The 22,724-nt window shown below is 46.2% G+C and overlaps 1 protein-coding gene across 4 annotated transcripts; it reads left to right on the top strand.

Annotated features, from left to right (window-relative positions):
- The first annotated feature begins 897 nt into the window (after window positions 1–897).
- On the top strand, window positions 898–21,019 carry LOC138801559 (sulfotransferase 1A1-like). Of its 4 annotated transcripts, none has more exons than XM_069984509.1 (8): window positions 898–1,173; window positions 13,214–13,364; window positions 13,724–13,849; window positions 14,039–14,136; window positions 15,214–15,340; window positions 19,961–20,055; window positions 20,506–20,686; window positions 20,758–21,019. In XM_069984509.1, the coding sequence occupies exons 2-8, from the start codon at window positions 13,232–13,234 to the stop codon at window positions 20,868–20,870; spliced, it is 873 nt and encodes a 290-aa protein (XP_069840610.1). In that variant the 5' UTR covers window positions 898–1,173; window positions 13,214–13,231; the 3' UTR covers window positions 20,871–21,019. The 4 variants fall into 4 exon arrangements, with proteins under 4 accessions (XP_069840610.1, XP_069840609.1, XP_069840608.1 ...); XM_069984508.1 differs by having other exon boundaries at window positions 899–1,173; window positions 13,134–13,364; XM_069984507.1 differs by lacking the exon at window positions 898–1,173 and adding an exon at window positions 7,237–7,321 and having other exon boundaries at window positions 13,134–13,364.
- The last annotated feature ends 1,705 nt before the right edge of the window (window positions 21,020–22,724 follow it).

Genomic DNA, 22,724 nt, shown 5'->3' on the forward strand with positions numbered 1-22,724 from the left:
CTCCAGCATGCTCGAGGTTAGCTCATCTCTACACAAGACCCATTACCCCTCAGCTGTGCATATAAGTTACAAAACAGTAGAGACATCTAGTGGGGAAGACAAAGCACTTCATCTCCCACTTAAACCTGAGTGAACGACTTACTGGGGTGCATACACAACACCTGTGGTGGAACACCACAATAATACCTTTGTATGTTTCAATAAAGTGCAGTTTTGTTTAAACTGGTGTTGGAGTCGCTTCCCTGGTTCCTGACTTCACTGTATCCTGGGGAGCCCACCCCGGTACACGGCTTACAGGAGGGCCATCTATCAGAACACTTGGCGATAACATATTGGCCTAAGACTGGAAGATCGCGTATGACATGATATGGACGACTACTGGATGCATGCAGGATACCATTACATGATGTGGCTTTTACAAAATAAAGAAGAGCAAATACTATAAATGATACGATGTACAGAAAAAATGAGGTTCAACTAACACAAAATCATATTGCTTTTGGTTAAGGAGCTGCATTTCTAGACCACACTGCAATACCTGAACAACTTTTGCTTGACCCATCATGTAGGGTTATTGGATAGGGGTCTGTACTTATGGGTATCCAATAACATAATAAAAATGTCACTTTCGTACAGAGCCCTGTCCAACACCACGACTGACCCTACCTTGTCCGAATTACGGAGAACAATGTATGGATAACTACTTAGGTCTTTAAGCCCTTACATTTACTCCTCATTAGATTATCATTGCATGGACCAATATTCAAGTTTACATTTCTAACATCTGTCTCAGCACGTGACTGGACGGAGTTCATGGACAGAGTGTGCAACTGTAAAGGGTAAAAGTCTGTTTAACCTTTTCTTCTCTGCATGCTGTTAAAAAAGACACAGCACCCTGGCGGCATTCAACGCAATGCCTGGACAGGCCGGATAAGGATTTACTGAGCGCGAGTCTGGATGCAGCAGATATAGCAGAGATATGTTCAGCAAGGCGTTTCTCCAACTTTTGTGACTTGTGACTTAGTGTTTTGCGTGCTACTTACCAGATGTCAGAAAGACCAACTATCAAAACGCTTGACGATAACATATTGGCCAAAGACTTCCCCCTCCTCGCTGCACACATAACCCCAGAAGAAAGGATCTTAGTGCACTTATCAACCATCATTGGTACAGGTAAGAGTTTATATACAAAAGAAGGAATTTCTAATGCACTGTACTGCTGTCCTCTAATGTACTGTACCACTGTCCTCTAATGTACTGTACCACTGTCCTCTCTAATGTACTGTACCACTGTCCTCTAATGTACTGTACCACTGTCCCATCTAATGTACCGTACCACTGTCCTCTCTAATGTACTGTACCACTGTCCTCTAATATACTGTACCACTGTCCCCTCTAATGTACTGTACCACTGTCTTCTCTAATGTACTGCACCACTGCCCCCTCTAATGTACTGTACCACTGTCCCCTCTAATGTACTGTACCACTGTCCTCTCTAATGTACTGTACCACTGTCCTCTCTAATGTACTGTGCCACTGTCTTCTCTAATGTACTATACCACTGCTCCCCTCTAATGTACTGTACCACTGTCCTCTCTAATGTATTGTGCCACTGTCCCCTCTAATGTACTGTACCACTGTTCCCCTCTAATGTACTGTACCACTGCTCCCCACTATTGTACTGTACCACTGTCCTCTCTAATGTATTGTGCCACTGTCCCCTCTAATGTACTGTACCACTGTTCCCCTCTAATGTACTGTACCACTGCTCCCCACTATTGTACTGTACCACTGTCCTCTCTAATGTATTGTGCCACTGTCCCCTCTAATGTACTGTACCACTGTCCTCTCTAATGTACTGTACCACTGGCCTCTCTAATGTACTGTACCACTGCTCCCCTCTAATGTACTGTACCACTGTCCTCTCTAATGTACTGTACCACGGTCCCCTCTAATGTACTGTACCACTGTGCTCTCTAATGTACTGTACGACTGCCCCCTCTAATGTACTGTACCAATGTACTCTAATGTACTGTACCACTGTCCTCTCTAATGTACTGTACCACTGTCCCCTCTAATGTACTGTACCACTGTCCCCTCTAATGTACTGTACCACTGTCCTCTCTAATGTACTGTACCACTGTCCTCTCTAATGTACTGTACCACTGTCCCCTCTAATGTACTGTACCACTGTCCCCTCTAATGTACTGTACCACTGTCCTCTCTAATGTACTGTACCACTGTCCTCTAATGTACTGTACCACTGTCCTCTCTAATGTGCTGTACCACTGTCCTCTCTAATGTGCTGTACCACTTTCCCCTTTAATGTACTGTACCACTGTCCTCTAATGTACTGTACCACTGTCCCCTTTAATGTACTGTACCACTGTCCTCTAATGTACTGTACCACTATATGTGGCAACTCCTATCATGAACTGTCAGCAGCAACCAGGGGAATACAGCCCACCGCACAGGCACATAACACTACAGGGGCCTAATAGCCAAAAAGGGCCACAGGACGGATCAATCATGTGCAGCTACTGTAACCAAGTGCTGATCACTGTGATCGGGTCACCTGTTAGGGCCTTTAACTCCAGAGGTAAACAGTTCTGGTCTGGGGCGGGGTGGGGTTGTAGGTTAAAGGACGTACCACACCAGAGCATAGCCCCATGGGTAACAGTATTAGTGTAGGTCATACTCTATAGGTCTTGGAGAAGCACAATGTATTATAACATTTTTATTGTTTCATAGCAATTTCTTAGCCCTGCATATATTTCTTACATTTCTCCAGCCTCTAATGGTTGGAGAACCCCTTAAAATAGTCAAAAACTTCCCGAAAAGAAGGAGTTCCCCATCTGTAGGCAGCTGCTCCGGGGTCCTTGCCACTCATTGTCTGGTGGAGAGTCCATTGACATAGGTCTGAGCGGGTAACCTGTCTCATTGGAGAGACCTCCAAGCTGTCTAAAGATGAGTGACTCTTCTTTCTGGAGGTTTAGCTGATAATCCTTGAGACTGATTCTAGAGGAGAAGGAATGATTGCGTCCAGTAGGTGGCAGCAGTGGGATGCAGCCTATGCTATGGAAACGACCCAGGAGCTGGGATGGGAAAGAGTGGCAGGCCCATGCTGCAAGGATGGAGGAGGATTGGCTGCAGGGATGGAGGAGGATTGGCTGCAGGGATGGAGGAGGATTGGCTGCAGGGATGGAGGAGGATCCTCCTGAGACTTGTCCATGTTTTGTAGTGACGTTTGGTTTACACTGCCCCTGTCTGTTCCTTCCATCCTCTCCCCTACAGACGTCCTTTGTGTGCTTGGGGCCCCTCCATCCCCCTCACAGAGCATTGCCACATCACATCCTCTATTTCCCAAAGAGCCCCCACCAAGTAACATCGACACCTGACCCTTTCCATTCCCTAGCCCAAACATAACCCATCCACCTTGTGCCCCCCAACCCCCACAGAATCCTGCCAGGTAGCTTTCCACCATACTGTCCTCCCCAGATGAGACAGATGATATCTATATAAGATCAAGCAAATATAGAAAAAGTTAATTAAGCATATACACTAGACTGTGTACTGACCGGGGGCAGCATATACACTAGACTGTGCACCGACCCGGGGCAGCACTTACACTAGACTGTGCACCGACCCGGGGCAGCACTTACACTAGACTGTGCACCGACCGGGGGCAGCACTTACACTAGACTGTGCACCGACCCGGGGCAGCATATACACTAGACTGCACTGACCGGGGGCAGCACTTACACTAGACTGTGCACTGACCGGGGGCAACATAATCACTAGACTGTGCACTGACCGGGGGCAACATAATCACTAGACTGTGCACTGACCGGGGGCAGCACTTACACTAGACTGTGCACTGACCAGGGGCAGCACTTACACTAGACTGTGCACTGACTGGGGGCAACATAATCACTAGACTGTGCACTGACTGGGGGCAACATAATCACTAGACTGTGCACTGACTGGGGGCAACATAATCACTAGACTGTGCACTGACTGGGGGCAGCATTTACACTAGACTGTGCACTGACCGGGGGCTTTGGTTACACTAGACTGTGCACTGACCGGGGGCTTTGGTTACACTAGACTGTGCACTAACATGGGGGCAGCACTTACACTAGACTGTGCACCGACCGGGGGCAGCACTTACACTAGACTGTGCACCGACCCGGGGCAGCATATACACTAGACTGCACTGACCGGGGGCAGCACTTACACTAGACTGTGCACTGACCGGGGGCAACATAATCACTAGACTGTGCACTGACCGGGGGCAGCACTTACACTAGACTGTGCACTGACCAGGGGCAGCACTTACACTAGACTGTGCACTGACTGGGGGCAACATAATCACTAGACTGTGCACTGACTGGGGGCAACATAATCACTAGACTGTGCACTGACTGGGGGCAACATAATCACTAGACTGTGCACTGACTGGGGGCAGCATTTACACTAGACTGTGCACTGACCGGGGGCTTTGGTTACACTAGACTGTGCACTGACCGGGGGCTTTGGTTACACTAGACTGTGCACTAACATGGGGGCAGCACTTACACTAGACTGTGCACCGACCTGGGGCAGCATATACACTAGACTGCACTGACCGGGGGCAGCACTTACACTAGACTGTGCACTGACCGGGGGCAACATAATCACTAGACTGTGCACTGACCGGGGGCAGCACTTACACTAGACTGTGCACTGACCAGGGGCAGCACTTACACTAGACTGTGCACTGACTGGGGGCAACATAATCACTAGACTGTGCACTGACTGGGGGCAACATAATCACTAGACTGTGCACTGACTGGGGGCAACATAATCACTAGACTGTGCACTGACTGGGGGCAACATAATCACTAGACTGTGCACTGACCGGGGGCAACATAATCACTAGACTGTGCACTGACCGGGGGCAGCACTTACACTAGACTGTGCACTGACCGGGGGCAGCACTTACACTAGACTGTGCACTGACTGGGGGCAACATAATCACTAGACTGTGCACTGACTGGGGGCAACATAATCACTAGACTGTGCACTGACTGGGGGCAACATAATCACTAGACTGTGCACTGACTGGGGGCAACATAATCACTAGACTGTGCACTGACTGGGGGCAACATAATCACTAGACTGTGCACTGACTGGGGGCAACATAATCACTAGACTGTGCACTGACTGGGGGCAACATAATCACTAGACTGTGCACTGACCGGGGGCAACATAATCACTAGACTGTGCACTGACTGGGGGCAACATAATCACTAGACTGTGCACTGACCGGGGGCAACATAATCACTAGACTGTGCACTGACCGGGGGCAGCACTTACACTAGACTGTGCACTGACCAGGGGCAGCACTTACACTAGACTGTGCACTGACTGGGGGCAACATAATCACTAGACTGTGCACTGACTGGGGGCAACATAATCACTAGACTGTGCACTGACTGGGGGCAACATAATCACTAGACTGTGCACTGACTGGGGGCAACATAATCACTAGACTGTGCACTGACTGGGGGCAACATAATCACTAGACTGTGCACTGACTGGGGGCAACATAATCACTAGACTGTGCACTGACTGGGGGCAACATAATCACTAGACTGTGCACTGACTGGGGGCAGCATTTACACTAGACTGTGCACTGACCGGGGGCTTTGGTTACACTAGACTGTGCACTGACTGGGGGCTTTGGTTACACTAGACTGTGCACTGACCGGGGGAAACAAATTCACTAGACTGTGCACTGACCGGGGGCTTTGGTTACACTAGATTATGTACAGCGCAGCAGCAGTATTTATACTAAATGAAAGGAAAGAAAAGGAAGGCAGGCGGCTGCACCTTGTGTGATACCGTACAGGTATATGCAGTGGAGCAGGTGAGCAGATTCAGCGCCACCTTTTTTCCCTTGGGCTTTGTGCGTTCTGTAAAAGAATAATGTACAAAAAGGGGGGAAAAAGGCCAAACTCAAATCTGCCAGAGCTGCCCCCAAAAACAGAGGGAAGTCCAGGATGTATAAACATAGAACATTTATTGTAGAATAATGAAAACAGGTATTACTGACTGTTCAAGAGTGACAAGAGCAGCATCTATAGTGATCAGCAACACTGACTATAGTGATCAGCACCACTGACTAAAGTGATCAACACCACTGACTATAGTGATCAGCACCACTGACTATAGTGATCAGCACCACCGCCTATAGTGATCAGCACCACTGACTAAAGTGATCAACACCACTGACTATAGTGATCAGCACCACTGACTATAGTGATCAGCACCACTGACTATAGTGATCAGCACCACTGACTATAGTGATCAGCACCACCGCCTATAGTGATCAGCAACACCGCCTATAGTGATCAGCAACACCGCCTATAGTGATCAGCACCGCCTATAGTGATCAGCACCACCGCCTATAGTGATCAGCAACACCGCCTATAGTGATCAGCACCACCTATAGTGATCAGCAACACTGACTATAGTGAACAGTACCACCGCCTATAGTGATCAGCAACACCACCTATAGTGATCAGCACCACTGACTATAGTGATCAGCACCGCCTATAGTGATCAGCACCACCTACAGTAAACAGCACCACCTATAGTGATCAGTACCATCTATAGTGATCAGCACCACCTATAGTGATCAGCACCATCTACAGTATTGTGATCAGCACCATCTATTGTGATCAGCACCACTTATAGTGATCAGCACCACCTATAGTGATCAGCACCACCTATAGTGATCAGCACCACCTATAGTGATCAGCACCACCTATAGTGATCAGCACCACCTATAGTGATCAGCACCATCTACAGTATTGTGATCAGCACCATCTATTGTGATCAGCACCACCTATAGTGATCAGCACCATCTATTGTGATCAGCACCACTTATAGTGATCAGCACCACCTATAGTGATCAGCACCACCGCCTATAGTGATCAGCACCATCTACAGTATTGTGATCAGCACCACCTATAGTGATCAGCACCATCTACAGTATTGTGATCAGCACCACCTATAGTGATCAGCACCATCTGGCTTGTGTGCCCGGTATAAGAGTAACCACCAAGCGTAGTGTACCTCTGTACTGAGAGAAGAAAGAACATTTAATATCTCCCCCCATCTTGGTCTGTGACTGTTTCTTTAATTGCTACCATGCCAAATCCACCTCTCACAGTCACATGACCTCTCTTAGAAGTTGCAGGGTCTGCCCCTTGCTTCGTCCCGTTCAGTCTCTTCCTTAATGAATACTTGTGTGCCAGGCTGTGCCATCCCTCAGGTAGGCTCTGCACTCTTATCCCGGGGTTACTGCTCACAATCCGGGGTGCAGCCGCAGTGCTTATATACTACAATCCTCCATGGGGAACCTCCACTAGACAGGGCTGACAAGACTGGGGTGGCCTGATCGATGTGGGGGGGGGGGGGAGGTTCTGCTAGTCTGCACACGCTGCCCTGGCTCTTAGGAGTGCTCCATCCTACTCTTTGTATGCCCCATCCTACCCTATGTATGCCCCATCCTACCCTATGTATGCCCCATCCTACCCTATGTATGCCCGTCCTACCCTATGTATGCTCCATCCTACTCTATGTATGCTTTATCCTACCCTATGTATGCCCCATCCTACCCTATGTATGCCCCGTCCTACCCTATGTATGCCCCATCCTACCCTATGTATGCCCGTCCTACCCTATGTATGCTCCATCCTACTCTATGTATGCTTTATCCTACCCTATGTATGCTTTATCCTACCCTATGTATGCCCGTCCTACCCTATGTATGCCCCATCCTACTCTTTGTATGCTCCGTCCTACCCTATGTATGCCCCGTCCTACCCTATGTATGCTTTATCCTACCCTATGTATGCCCCATCCTGCTCTATGTATGCCCCATCCTACTCTATGTATGCCCCATCCTGCTCTATGTATGCTCCGTCCTACCCTATGTATGCTCCGTCCTGCTCTATGTATGCTCCGTCCTGCTCTATGTATGCTCCGTCCTGCTCTATGTATGCTCCGTCCTACCCTATGTATGCCCCGTCCTGCTCTATGTATGCTCCGTCCTACCCTATGTATGCTCCGTCCCGCTCTATGTATGCCCCGTCCTGCTCTATGTATGCTCCGTCCTGCTCTATGTATGCTCCATCCTGCTCTATGTATGCCCCGTCCTACCCTATGTATGCTTTATCCTACCCTATGTATGCCCCATCCTACCCTATGTATGCCCGTCCTACCCTATGTATGCCCCATCCTACTCTTTGTATGCTCCGTCCTACCCTATGTATGCCCCGTCCTACCCTATGTATGCTTTATCCTACCCTATGTATGCCCCATCCTACCCTATGTATGCCCCATCCTACCCTATGTATGCTCCGTCCTGCTCTATGTATGCTCCGTCCTACCCTATGTATGCTCCGTCCCGCTCTATGTATGCCCCGTCCTGCTCTATGTATGCTCCGTCCTACTCTATGTATGCTCCATCCTACTCTATGTATGCCCCATCCTACCCTATGCATGCCCCGTCCTGCTCTATGCATGCTCCGTCCTGCTCTATGTATGCCCCATCCTGCTCTATGTATGCCCCGTCCTGCTCTATGTATGCTCCGTCCTACCCTATGTATGCTCCGTCCCGCACTATGTATGCCCCGTCCCGCTCTATGTATGCTCCGTCCTGCTCTATGTATGCTCCGTCCTACTCTATGTATGCCCCATCCCGCTCTATGTATGCCCCGTCCTGCTCTATGTATGCTCCATCCTGCTCTATTTATGCTCCGTCCTACTCTATGTATGCTCCACCCTGCTCTATGTATGCCCCATCCTACTCTATGTATGCCCCATCCCGCTCTATGTATGCTCCGTCCTGCTCTATGTATGCCCCATCCTACCCTATGTATGCCCCATCCTGCTCTATGTATGCTCCGTCCTGCTCTATGTATGCTCCGTCCTGCTCTATGTATGCTCCATCCTGCTCTATGTATGCTCCGTCCTGCTCTATGTATGCTCCGTCCTGCTCTATGTATGCTCCGTCCTGCTCTACGTATGCCCCATCCTACCCTATGTATGCCCCATCCTACCCTATGTATGCCCCATCCTACCCTATGCATGCCCTGTCCTACCCTATGTATGCTCCATCCTGCTCTATGTATGCTCCGTTCTGCTCTATGTATGCTCCGTCCTGCCCTATGTATGCCCCATCCTACCCTATGTATGCCCCGTCCTACCCTATGTATGCTCCATCCTACTCTATGTATGCCCCATCCTGCTCTATGTATGCCCCGTCCTGCTCTATGTATGTCCCGTCCTACCCTATGCATGCCCTGTCCTGCTCTATGTATGCTCCATCCTACTCTATGTATGCTCCGTCCTACCCTATGTATGCTCCATCCTACTCTATGTATGCCCCATCCTACCCTATGTATGCCCCGTCCTGCTCCATGTATGCTCCGTCCTGCTCCATGTATGCTCCGTCCTGCTCTATGTATGCCCCGTCCTGCTCTATGTATGCTCCATCCTGCTCTATGTATGCTCCGTCCTGCTCTATGTATGCCCCATCCTACCCTATGTATGCTCCATCCTGCTCTATGTATGCTCCGTCCTGCTCTATGTATGCCCCATCCTACCCTATGTATGCCCCATCCTGCTCTATGTATGCTCCGTCCTGCTCTATGTATGCTCCGTCCTACCCTATGTATGCTCCGTCCTACCCTATGTATGCTCCGTCCTGCTCTATGTATGCTCCGTCCTGCTCTATGTATGCCCCATCCTGCTCTATGTATGCCCCATCCTGCTCTATGTATGCCCCGTCCTGCTCTATGTATGCTCCATCCTGCTCTATGTATGCTCCGTCCTACCCTATGTATGCCCCGTCCCGCTCTATGTATGCTCCATCCTGCTCTATGTATGCCCCATCCTGCTCCATGTATGCTCCATCCTGCTCTATGTATGCTCCATCCTGCTCTATGTATGCTCCATCCTGCTCTATGTATGCCCCATCCTGCTCTATGTATGCCCCATCCTGCTCTATGTATGCTCCATCCTGCTCAATGTATGCTCCGTCCTGCTCTATGTATGCTCCGTCCTACCCTATGTATGCCCCGTCCCGCTCTATGTATGCCCCATCCTGCTCCATGTATGCTCCATCCTGCTCTATGTATGCTCCATCCTGCTCTATGTATGCTCCATCCTGCTCTATGTATGCCCCATCCTGCTCCATGTATGCTCCGTCCTACCCTATGTATGCTCCGTCCTGCTCTATGTATGCCCCATCCTACTCTATGTATGCTCCGTCCTGCTCTATGTATGCCCCATCCTGCTCTATGTATGCCCCGTCCCGCTCTATGTATGCTCCGTCCTGCTCTATGTATGCTCCGTCCTGCTCTATGTATGCCCCGTCCCGCTCTATGTATGCTCCGTCCTGCTCTATGTATGCTCCGTCCTGCTCTATGTATGCCCCGTCCCGCTCTATGTATGCTCCGTCCTGCTCTATGTATGCTCCGTCCTGCTCTATGTATGCTCCGTCCTGCTCTATGTATGCCCCATCCTACTCTATGTATGCTCCGTCCTGCTCTATGTATGCCCCATCCTGCTCTATGTATGCCCCGTCCCGCTCTATGTATGCTCCGTCCTGCTCTATGTATGCTCCGTCCTGCTCTATGTATGCCCCGTCCCGCTCTATGTATGCTCCGTCCTGCTCTATGTATGCTCCGTCCTGCTCTATGTATGCCCCGTCCCGCTCTATGTATGCTCCGTCCTGCTCTATGTATGCTCCGTCCTGCTCTATGTATGCTCCATCCTGCTCTATGTATGCCCCGTCCCGCTCTATGTATGCTCCGTCCTGCTCTATGTATGCTCCATCCTGCTCTATGTATGCCCCATCCTCCGTTATAAGGAATGGAGCAACTTGGCAAAGAACCTTCATTAAACTTGATGAGGAACTCTGTAAGCAATGCAGATTTATGTGTCTCCATGGTTACAGATATAAAAACACAGGGGGAGATTTCTCAAACATGGAGTAAAGTGAAACTGGCTCAGTCGCCCCTAGCAACCAATCAGATTCCACTTTTCATTTTCGAAAGAGTCTGTGAGGAATGAAAGGTGGAATCTGATTGGTTGCTAGGGGCGACTGAGCCAGTTTCACTTTACATGTTTGATAAATCTCCCCCACAGAGTGTACTCTGCTCCCATGTGTTCTGTGCGATTTCCTCTTCTACGGTCGGGAGACTATGAGGAAGGGAGAGCCTTGGCCGAGGAGTCGGACAGTTTTGCTGACTCATAACTTTTGGACTCTCTACAACACCATAGATATATCCCGTCTGTAAAGAAGAACATAACAGTCTCTTTCCTCAAAATGTCCGGCCAATAAAACGCAAAAGATCTTCAGCATTAAAGGGGTTCTCCAGTGTTAGAAAAACATGGCCACTTTCTTCCAGAGACAGCACCGCTCTTGTCTCCAGGTCAGGTGCAGTTTGCAAAGTCTAACAGTCATGTAAATGTCACTTTGCAAAATCAATAACTATCAATAGTACAAGCGATTTTAATAACCTCTGTAATAGGTTTTATTAAGCAAAAGAGTTTCCTTTTGTACTCACAAAACTCACTACCTTCCTCCTTCACCTCAGAAGAAGCAGGATTTCTGTGTCCATTATGGTCTATGGAGAGGGGAGGGGTCAAGGGGGATGAGTGAGCACAGGAAGGACAAAAGGAAGCCCTGTACAGCACATCATCCTGCAATCTTCTGTCACCAAGCTCTCAGACAAGCACTGACCTTTCTGACCTATGAATCCAGCGTTTTATGTGCCCAGACAGTCTCCAAATTGCTAACTGCTACTTGTCTGCTCTCCATGCTCACTCATACCCCTCGGACCCTCCCCCCTCCATAGGTTATAATGGACTAAGCAAACCTGTTTTCACTTTGCTCCTCTTTAATGTAGGCAACTTTGGCTGATAATGAAAAGAAAGAAGCAAGGGGGCGGGGGGCTGCAAAACAGCTTGCTGAACCTTGCAAGATTCTGTGTGAGTGGACATATAAGAAACAGCAGCAGGACAGTAAGGGCAGGGTTACACAAAATACTGAACTTCTGCTAAGTAGGTAAAAGGAGGGAGAGATTACACTGCAGCACCATGGGCATACAGCATTAGGTCCACTGTTCTTTACACAAGCAGAGTCTGAGGTTTAAGGGTGATGAAAGATGAGAGGGAAGCCTTGATTTACCTTTTTTGACTTTTTTGGCACAATTTTGACTGGCTCAGCTAGCAGTTACATAATCTTTCATTCTGCACATAGCATCTAAGCCCCACCCCATTTCTTGTGTTCTGTCTCGATTTATCTGTTACTAGAGACAGAATTCCTATAACAACAGGCAGTGGTTAGCAGGTTGCAGGGAAAAGAGACACCTAGTAGCCAATACTTTAGAGCTGTTTATCTGGGGTAAGGATGAAATGGTTTATAAATATGTTGTTTGAAATGACGGTCACCATGTAAGGAATGAATGTATAAAATGGAGCCTGAAGTACAGTGGGAACTTTAGCTGAGAGAGAGAGAGAGTAAAGACGAGATATAATAGTACATGGGTGATTATCCTGCCTATTAAAGGGGTACTCAGACGTTAGAGGGAAATATGCTGCAGCAGCACATAGAATTTCTTACACATCTGCCCCAGTTCTAAAATTACAGAAAAACCATTTGTTTTGTTGGTATATAATCATCTCCCCATGTACTCTCCTGTACCATACTACTTCCTGGTTGAGCATCTGCTCAGTACTACAAGTCCCAGAATGCATTGTTTCCTTCAGCTCTCACATCCCTCCTGTCCTCCCTACTCACCAGTCCCGCCAGTTCCCTTCTTAGAGCTGCAGAACCTGCTGCATTCACTATCGGTCAGCTTCTCCGCCTGTGGCATTGCTCAAGTACCCAAATTGCCTAAATGCCAAGATCCACAAAAAGATCCATGAAATTCCCTTGAGACAGCAATGAATGATGCATTGTCTTGTCTTAAAAAAAAGGTGCATAAGGTATTATTTTGGCATGAAAGTTTTATTCTTTTGCTGGAATCTTGTTGCACTGGTCCTAAGTTGCATCATTTCTTATGTTCTAGTTACATCCAGAGCTGTAATCCCAGTTCAGTTCTAATCTCCTTTCTCGTAAAGTCTCTCCACCTATCCTCCCATCTCCTAGGCTGCGGGACCTACAGCCATGGTTAACCGCCCTCCAATAAAAGTGGTGAGTGGGATGCCCATCCTGGGACCCTTTGCAGAAAACTGGGAAAATGTTAAACGTTTCCAGGCTAAAGATGGCGACCTGCTGATAGTTACTTACCCCAAATCAGGTGAGATCATGGAATTTTATCCACATATAACACACAAGGGGATGATCACGGTTTTGAGGCTGATTGTATTCTGATTACATACCTCTATGGCTTTAAATGAAGTCATAGTCGGCCATCTTGAAGGCTATGGAGACTTGTCTTTGGTCACCTGGCCACGCATCAGCACATATATCTACTCCTCTCGATACGTGTACAGATTCTCCATGTTGTTGCCATCGTCAGCTCCCTACCCAAAATGTCATTTTGACTGACAGATCCAAATTATTTTGGTGCTAAAAATGCATCTATTACCCAATAATATCCAAGGGTGGATTGTGGAACTGGAGATGTCTGTGTTTGATAAATGTCTCTTCTTACAGGCACCACTTGGATGAGTGAGATTTTGGACTTGATAGTACATAATGGAGATGTTACGAAAACCCAACGTGGAGCCATATTCGAGCGGGTGCCCTTTCTGGAGTATGCAGTGCCTGGCATGCCAACAGGTAAGTGATTACACAGTGGGGTATTATATATTATGGGGTTTCTATTGCACCACAACTGATGGGGCTACACCAACCAGTGGATGCTCCAGTGCACCGGGTGAACCATTGGCCGTGTATCTTTGAGTCCATGACTTATCTTGTCCAGCAGATTCATGCATATATAAGTCTAATTTGTCACCTCTCCTTCAGGAACCGAAGTCCTTGACGGACGGAATTCTCCACGCGTGATCAAATCTCACTTACCCGTGCATCTCCTGCCAAGCAGCTTCTGGGAGAAGAAATCCAAGGTGCTGGAAGTGGGATGTGCGTTCTGTGTAGATCATGGCAGATCACAAACCAGTATCTTCCTGATCTTCTGAGTGGACGCGGGTGTGATGAGAATTCTTTTCCATTTTTTCGTTGGTTTTTGTCCTACATCTTTCACCACTCATTATGTATAGCTGGTTTCATCCCCTGTTCTATATGAAAAGTCGTACTTCTAGTAGAACCAAGTCTATTTTCCACGCTTCAGAGCCTGGCTCTCTTGCTGTCTGTCTTTCTGTACAAGACTACTGGACTTTTTCTATATAAAATGTTGGATTGGATCTCTTGCCTTAAAGTATAGCTTCCTCTTAATCTGTTTGAGACTGACTGGTCACTGTTGTAAGATAACCACATCTATGAGCACCAAAGAACGAGCTCTACCACTGTAGTACGTAATCACTCCCGGAGGAGAGTCTCTACCAAGATCCTGCTCTCTTTCTGTAGCAATGGAACCAGCTCTTTCTCTCTTCTAGTGACTTGGACTATTCTTGGACAACATGTCCAGATGACTTTGTGGTAATCTGACTCTAAATCCAGATTTCTGGGTGGCTTGTTGGTCTGGGTGGTCTTGGACAATAATCTAAACAATCTACAATAATCTTAAATGGCAAATGGCAGAAGAATCCCTGCTATGGTCTGTGGCTTGGACTAGGCCTCCATTGAGGAAATGCAGATCTGTTTTTCATAATAAATGAATTTCAAAACTCCGGCACATGACAACCTAAAAAATCTAGCACAGCAGGTAACCTTTGGATAATTGAAAATAATTATGAATCAACATCTGTCATGTTCATTCACGTTACTATAAGGCTCCTAAATCATTATTTTCTGATGTCCAAAACTTCTAGTGTCCGACAACTAGATAGGTCTCCCTTTTCCTACATGACCAGAACTATGTGTCTCTATAGAACTAGATCTCTCTCTGGCCCTGTAACAGGTTTATCCAGGTAGACCTCGGCCACACTGTGTCGCCATATAGTGATTCTACAGACTGAGACATCACCGATTTTCCATCAGCAGAATATTTCAGTAACTTTATCTTGTGCTTTTCCCCCCTGCAGATTATTTACATGGCCCGAAATCCCAAAGATGTAGTTGTGTCATATTATCACTTTTACCGCATGGCCATTGTGCATCCAGATCCCGGGACCTTTGAAGAATTTATACAAAAGTTCATTGAGGGGAAAGGTACAGATAATAATATCTTTTTTTTTTCTTTTTTTTTTTTTTAATCAAAAGAATTTTATTATTTTTTGGTCAGACAACAGCAGCAGGGGTGGAGAACAGACACAGAGTCCACCCCTGGAAAAGACAACATACCCAAAGAAACAAAAATAAAGAATATTTTGGCAAAGTCCCAGACAATGTATCATAAAGTCCATCCTGAGGAATATAAAGATGAAGCGTCACAATGAGAGAAAATGATTGGGATTGAGTTCCATAACTTTGGATACAAATTAGGTTAATGCTCAGCTATCCAGCAATCAGCAAAGACAGTTCACCTGCCCGATGGTACTCCATCCGGGGGCGAGGGCGAAGGGGGGGTCCTGCCCCTAGTAAGCGATGCGGGCGCCAGTCCTGGCGTGTCAAGCCACCGTGCCCAGATTTTATCAAATTTCTTCAGAGCCTCTCTTTTTTCATAAGCATATTTCTCATTGGCTATGAGCCAGTTTACCTTAGCTATAAATGAGGATAAAGTTGGGGGAGTTTGATCCAGCCAGGACTGTGCTATCAATTTCCTGGCCATATAAAGTATACGGGCCAGGGCCAACAGATAATAATATCCTTAAACCATAACTGTGTCTTGTTAACACTTCACAGACTTCACAGACCTTGAGACTTATTATATCTGAGAACGTCAGACCAGACCTCTAACCTGATTAATAAAATTATTCCCAGAACAGCATGTAAAATATACTCAGATCCCAGAAAATAAATTAGACCCCAAACCAGACACTAAAATTACCAGATCAGGCTGCCAAAATTATTTCCCACTACAAACCAAATTCCTGTATATATCCAGACCGCAGTATGGTATCAGACCCCACAGCGGACCCCCTAGACCACAGACCAGACCCTAAAATAATTCGGACCCCAGAGCAGACCCTAAAATAATTCAGACCCCAGACCAGACCCTAAAATAATTCAGACCCCAGAGCAGACCCTAAAATAATTCAGACCCCAGAGCAGACCCTAAAATAATTCAGACCCCAGAGCAGACCCTAAAATAATTCAGACCCCAGACCAGACCCTAAAATAATTCGGACCCCAGAGCAGACCCTAAAATAATTCAGACCCCAGAGCAGACCCTAAAATAATTCAGACCCCAGAGCAGACCCTAAAATAATTCAGACCCCAGACCAGACCCTAAAATAATTCAGACCCCAGACCAGATCCTAAAATAATTCAGACCCCAGACCAGACCCTAAAATAATTCAGACCCCAGAGCAGACCCTAAAATAATTCAGACCCCAGAGCAGACCCTAAAATAATTCGGACCCCAGAGCAGACCCTAAAATAATTCAGACCCCAGACCAGACCCTAAAATAATTCAGACCCCAGAGCAGACCCTAAAATAATTCAGACCCCAGACCAGACCCTAAAATAATTCGGACCCCAGAGCAGACCCTAAAATAATTCAGACCCCAGACCAGACCCTAAAATAATTCAGACCCCAGACCAGACCCTAAAATAATTCAGACCCCAGACCAGACCCTAAAATAATTCAGACCCCAGAGCAGACCCTAAAATAATTCAGACCCCAGACCAGACCCTAAAATAATTCAGACCCCAGAGCAGACCCTAAAATAACTCAGACCCCAGACCAGACCCTAAAATAATTCAGACCCCAGAGCAGACCCTGAAATAATTCAGACCCCAGAGCAGACCCTGAAATAATTCAGACCCCAGAGCAGACCCTAAAATAATTCAGACCCCAGAGCAGACCCTAAAATAATTCAGACCCCAGACCAGACCCTAAAATAATTCAGACCCCAGAGCAGACCCTAAAATAACTCAGACCCCAGAGCAGACCCTAAAATAATTCAGACCCCAGAGCAGACCCTGAAATAATTCAGACCCCAGAGCAGACCCTGAAATAATTCAGACCCCAGAGCAGACCCTGAAATAATTCAGACCCCAGAGCAGACCCTGAAATAATTCAGACCCCAGAGCAGACCCTAAAATAATTCAGACCCCAGACCAGACCCTAAAATAATTCAGACCCCAGAGCAGACCCTAAAATAACTCAGACCCCAGGCCAGACCCTAAAATAATTCAGACCCCAGAGCAGACCCTGAAATAATTCAGACCCCAGAGCAGACCCTGAAATAATTCAGACCCCAGAGCAGACCCTAAAATAATTCAGACCCCAGAGCAGACCCTAAAATAATTCAGACCCCAGACCAGACCCTAAAATAATTCAGACCCCAGAGCAGACCCTAAAATAATTCAGACCCCAGAGCAGACCCTGAAATAATTCAGACCCCAGAGCAGACCCTGAAATAATTCAGACCCAGAGCAGACCCTGAAATAATTCAGACCCCAGAGCAGACCCTGAAATAATTCAGACCCCAGACCAGACCCTAAAATAATTCAGACCCCAGAGCAGACCCTAAAATAATTCAGACCCCAGAGCAGACCCTGAAATAATTCAGACCCCAGAGCAGACCCTAAAATAACGCAGACCCCAGAGCAGACCCTGAAATAATTCAGATCCCAGACATAATCCCTAAAGTTATTTAGACCTCAGACCAGTTCTCAAAAACTATAATAGAGAGAGGGGGCTCAACCTATGTCTATGTATGTATAATGCACAACGGGGGTGACACTCAGTGTCTGCAAACTATAATCTAAGCACAGACAATAGAGTAAGAAAAGAGGCAAGAGAAGCGTGAAACCCACACAGGCCATTAATATTAAATCACAAGATTTATTTTATTTTCATTCATGACAGGAAACACCACAAAAATTGTTAAAAACACTTAAAAATCCCAACAGGGAACAAGATATCTAAGGTTCACCCAAAGAAAAATATAACAATGGGTGTATAACCGACAGGGGGCTGCGTGCAAATACTATTGCTACCATGATCAGAGTGAGCAGAACACGTAAAATATATATGTGTAAGTATTTCAATAACAAATAATTCAAACCAAGCCAAAATATTAAGTGCAAAAAAAGTAAAAAAAAAAACGAAGTCACCGGCGACGGTGCGCGAGAAGTCTGCCCCGGGGCTCGCTGCTGAATGATCGACTGATTGAGTGATTAGGGTGTTGTTGCTTTGTGTGGAAGGACTTTTTTGCGCTTAATATTTTGTCTTGGTTTGAATATTTTTCTTTTTCTTTTTTTAATTCTAAATTTTATTCAATTTTCCAAATAAAGAATTCTTAACAAAAGGCACCAATTAGGCGCAAAACACATTTCAAATAATACAACAAATAAACAACAAGACAGGCGGTAATTGTGGTTACATATCAAGGACAAATTCTTTAACACACAGGGAAAACAACGTGGAACTCCCGTGCGTGTGCATGAGATGGTAGGGCAAAGTTCTGGGAGCAGGCTAGTGCCCAAAACAATCTGAAAACGGGAGGGAGGAAAGTGACAGATAGAAGAGAGTTTGGACTATTTTTTTCGTGGACGGGTTGACCCCAATTGGAAGTCTATATTATATTTGTACGTCAGCACTTTATTTTTTTCATAGTTATGAACACTTTTCACTGAGAAATGTACTGTGGGAATCCCTTCACAATCAGACCCCAGAAACAATGAATATATTGAGACCCCTTAAAGTGACACTGTCACCCCCTCTGTGCATTCTGACATCTCTACACAGGTGTAATGGGTAAATTTAGCGTTTTTCATACCTTATTTCATATCATACGTCATGGTGTGTGTTCAAGTAAAAAGTGTCCTTTTATCAACTGCAGATTGTATTAAGTGGGCGTGGTCTCATGGCATTAGCGCCACTTAGCACCATTGTCCCCGCCCCTTGACGCCCGTTGGTTGGCCGACGTAAAGGGGGTGGGGTCTAGACCAGCCTGTTCCAATGGCCGGCGAGGGGGCGGGGCCAACTGTGGCGTTGTGGGCGGGGCTAAGTGGCGCTATTGCCACGAGGCCTCGCCCACTTAACACAATCTGCAGTTGATAAAAGATGACTTTTTACTTGAACAAGCCCCATGACGTATGATATAAAATAAGGTATGAAAACTGCAAAACTTACCCTTTACACCTGTGTAGAGATGTCAGAATGCAAAAAGGAGGTGACAGTGTCACTTTAAGTTACTAGACCCCGGTCAGACCCCTGCAATGATTAAGAGCCCAGAAAAAACCCTAAAATAATTCAGACCTCAGATTAGACCCCGCTGGATTGTTTCATGATGCAAAAACAATCTGGTATCAAAATGGTTTAAAGGGATTATCCAGCCTTAGAAAAACATGGCCACTTACGACTCTTCTCTGCAGTTTGGGTGCAGGTTTTGCAACTTGGTTCCATTGAAGTGAATGGAGTGCAAACCACACCTGGACTGGAGACAAGAGTCATGTTGTCTCTAAAAAAAAAAAAAAATAAAGACCATTTTTTTTAATGCTGGGAAACTCCTTTTATCCCATAGGTGTCGGGAATGGGGGGACTGGACTGTGACCTTCTCTGGTGCAAACACTGATGCAAGTAGATATATCTTTTAACTAGGTCGGCAGCCTGGGCTCCAACTCTTGTAGAACTACAACTCCTAACATGCATGTGCAATCTCTCTATGTCTTTGCCAGGCTTTTACTTTGACCTCATCATTGTCCTTTTATCCCTAGTTGCCTTTGGATCATGGAGTGATCACGTGAAGGACTGGTGGAAGATTAGACACCAGGAAGACATCCTCTACCTCTTCTATGAGGACATGTTAGAGGTAGGAAACGATAGCCCTCCCGTGCATTGTCCTGGGACCTCCTCTTGTTTCTTCTTGTCAGCCCGTTCTGCTCCTCCTTTCTCGACCCAGCCAAACCAAAAAGCAGCAAAGTTTTCATCTGTAATTCCTGGTTTTGTTGAGTAAAATAGATCAAAAAGTTGTAAAATTTTCATGAATATAAAATTCTATAAATGAAGTGATGCTGATATGACACGAGACCCCTGGAGGCTTATATCATCACCCACATGTAGAAAAAGAAGCCAAAATCGTGACATCTGAACTCCAGGAACAGAACTCCCCCAGACCAGCCATGTTAGGTCAGGTTTTGCGTAAACTTCCTCCCTCTTTCTATCCGATTCATGGTATCGTCCTGTGGTATCTGGTTTGGTATTGGATGAAGAGCAGGGTAGGCTTTGAGGCTTTTTAAAATTTCCTATTCTCTTGGTGCAGGACCCAAAACGTGAGATCAGAAAAGTGATGAAATTCATAGGGAAGGATTTACCTGAAGAGATGGTGGAGAAGATCCACCAGCGAACTACCTTTAAGACCATGAAAGAAAACAGCATGGCCAACTACAGCACCATCCCCTCCTCCGTCATGGACCACAGTGTCTCTCCCTTCATGAGAAAAGGTACTGTGCACTTGGGACTCTACATATTGTAGTATTTATGGTCCCTCAACCTTGTATATCTGTCTTTGTAGGCATTTGCGGGGACTGGAAGGACCATCTCACGGTGGCTCAGAGTGAATTATTAGATGACTATTATAAGAGGGAGCTGTCTGACACCGACCTGACCTTCTGCTTCGAAGACTGAGAGGACAACCTGCAACCCCCATGTCTACCCACACTGTACCTGGGTGGAGATATTATGAAGAGTATTGAAGTAACAGCATTGGTGCCACCACACAAGATTTTATTGTTCATTCATATATCACCACGTAAAATAAAAATATATGACTTTTACCAGTAGTATAATAATTTTTCAGATTTTGGGGAGGCAAGTGACAGCTAAACTGTGTATAAGTCATGGCTTAAAGGGAAACTACAACATCGAGCTTGATTTGAGGGTTTTTGCTACAATAGATCAATATCCTATTATCTGCGGAGCCCAGAAGATGGCAGCAATGACCTGGAATCAGTCGCATCCAGATTAGTAAAGTAAATAAAAGCGTTAAAGAACAAGAATGTCGGCCAGCAAACGAATATAGCCACAGAAACATCAAGTTCAACATTAAAACTTAGAAATCTCAGCTGATCTAGAAGAGGGCTGGGCCGTATTGTGTTGTATACTGGCTGTCCATACAGTTACAGCTACACAGTAATCTCTACCTGCCTCCCTGCACTCATCTCTATCATCATAGAGAGAACTGTGTGGCTATACAGTTACAGCTATACTTACTGTATCCAAGTCCAGTCTCCTAAAGGCTGCTATAAAACAGCTATTACTTACTGTATCCAGGTCTAGTCTCCTGAAAGCAGATATATAACAGCTATACTTACTGTATCAAGGTCCAGTCTCCTGAAGGCTGCTATATAACAGCTATACTTACTGTATCCAGGCCCAGTCTCCTGAAGGCTGCTATATAACAGCTATACTTACTGTATCCAGGTCCAGTCTCCTGAAGGCTGCTATATAACAGCTATACTTACTTTTATCCAGGTCCAGTCTCCTGAAGGCAGCTATATTACAGCTATACTTACTGTATCAAGGTCCAGTCTCCTGAAGGCAGCTATATAACAGCTATACTTACTTGTATCCAGGTCCAGTCTCCTGAAGGCTGCTATATAACAGCTATACTTACTGTATCCAGGTCCAGTCTCCTGAAGGCTGCTATATAACAGCTATACTTACTTTTATCCAGGTCCAGTCTCCTGAAGGCTGCTATATAACAGCTGTACTTACTGTATCCAGGTCCAGTCTCCTGAAGGCTGCTATATAGCAGCTATACTTACTGTATCCAGGTCCAGTCTCCTGAAGGCTGCTATATAACAGCTATACTTACTGTATCCAGGTCCAGTCTCCTGAAGGCTGCTATATAACAGCTATACTTACTGTATCCAGGTCCAGTCTCCTGAAGGCAGCTATATAACAGCTGTACTTACTGTATCCAGGTCCAGTCTCCTGAAGGCAGCTATATAACAGCTATACTTACTGTATCCAGGTCCAGTCTGCTGAAGGCAGCTATATAACAGCTATACTTACTGTATCCAGGTCCAGTCTCCTGAAGGCAGCTATATAACAGCTATACTTACTGTATCAAGGTCCAGTCTCCTGAAGGCAGCTATATAACAGCTATACTTACTTGTATCCAGGTCCAGTCTCCTGAAGGCTGCTATATAACAGCTATACTTACTGTATCCAGGTCCAGTCTCCTGAAGGCAGCTATATAACAGCTATACTTACTGTATCCAGGTCCAGTCTCCTGAAGGCTGCTATATAACAGCTATACTTACTGTATCCAGGTCCAGTCTCCTGAAGGCTGCTATATAACAGCTATACTTACTGTATCCAGGTCCAGTCTCCTCAAGGCAGCTATATAACAGCTATACTTACTGTATCCAGGTCCAGTCTCCTGAAGGCAGCTATATAACAGCTATACTTACTGTATCCAGGTCCAGTCTCCTGAAGGCTGCTATATAACAGCTATACTTACTGTATCCAGGTCCA

The sequence above is a fragment of the Dendropsophus ebraccatus genome, chromosome 9 (assembly GCF_027789765.1).
Source record: "Dendropsophus ebraccatus isolate aDenEbr1 chromosome 9, aDenEbr1.pat, whole genome shotgun sequence".
In the NCBI taxonomy this organism is placed as follows: Eukaryota; Metazoa; Chordata; class Amphibia; order Anura; family Hylidae; genus Dendropsophus; species Dendropsophus ebraccatus.

Excerpts from the sequence above, each read along its gene's own strand:
- LOC138801559 (XM_069984505.1), top strand. The coding sequence starts at position 7,286 with ATGAATACTTGTGTGCCAGGCTGTGCCATCCCTCAG. Across the intron at positions 7,322-13,213 it reads CAGGCTGTGCCATCCCTCAG|GCTGCGGGACCTACAGCCAT; the intron begins GTAGGCTCTGCA and ends CCCATCTCCTAG. Across the intron at positions 15,341-19,960 it reads AAAGTTCATTGAGGGGAAAG|TTGCCTTTGGATCATGGAGT; the intron begins GTACAGATAATA and ends TTTTATCCCTAG.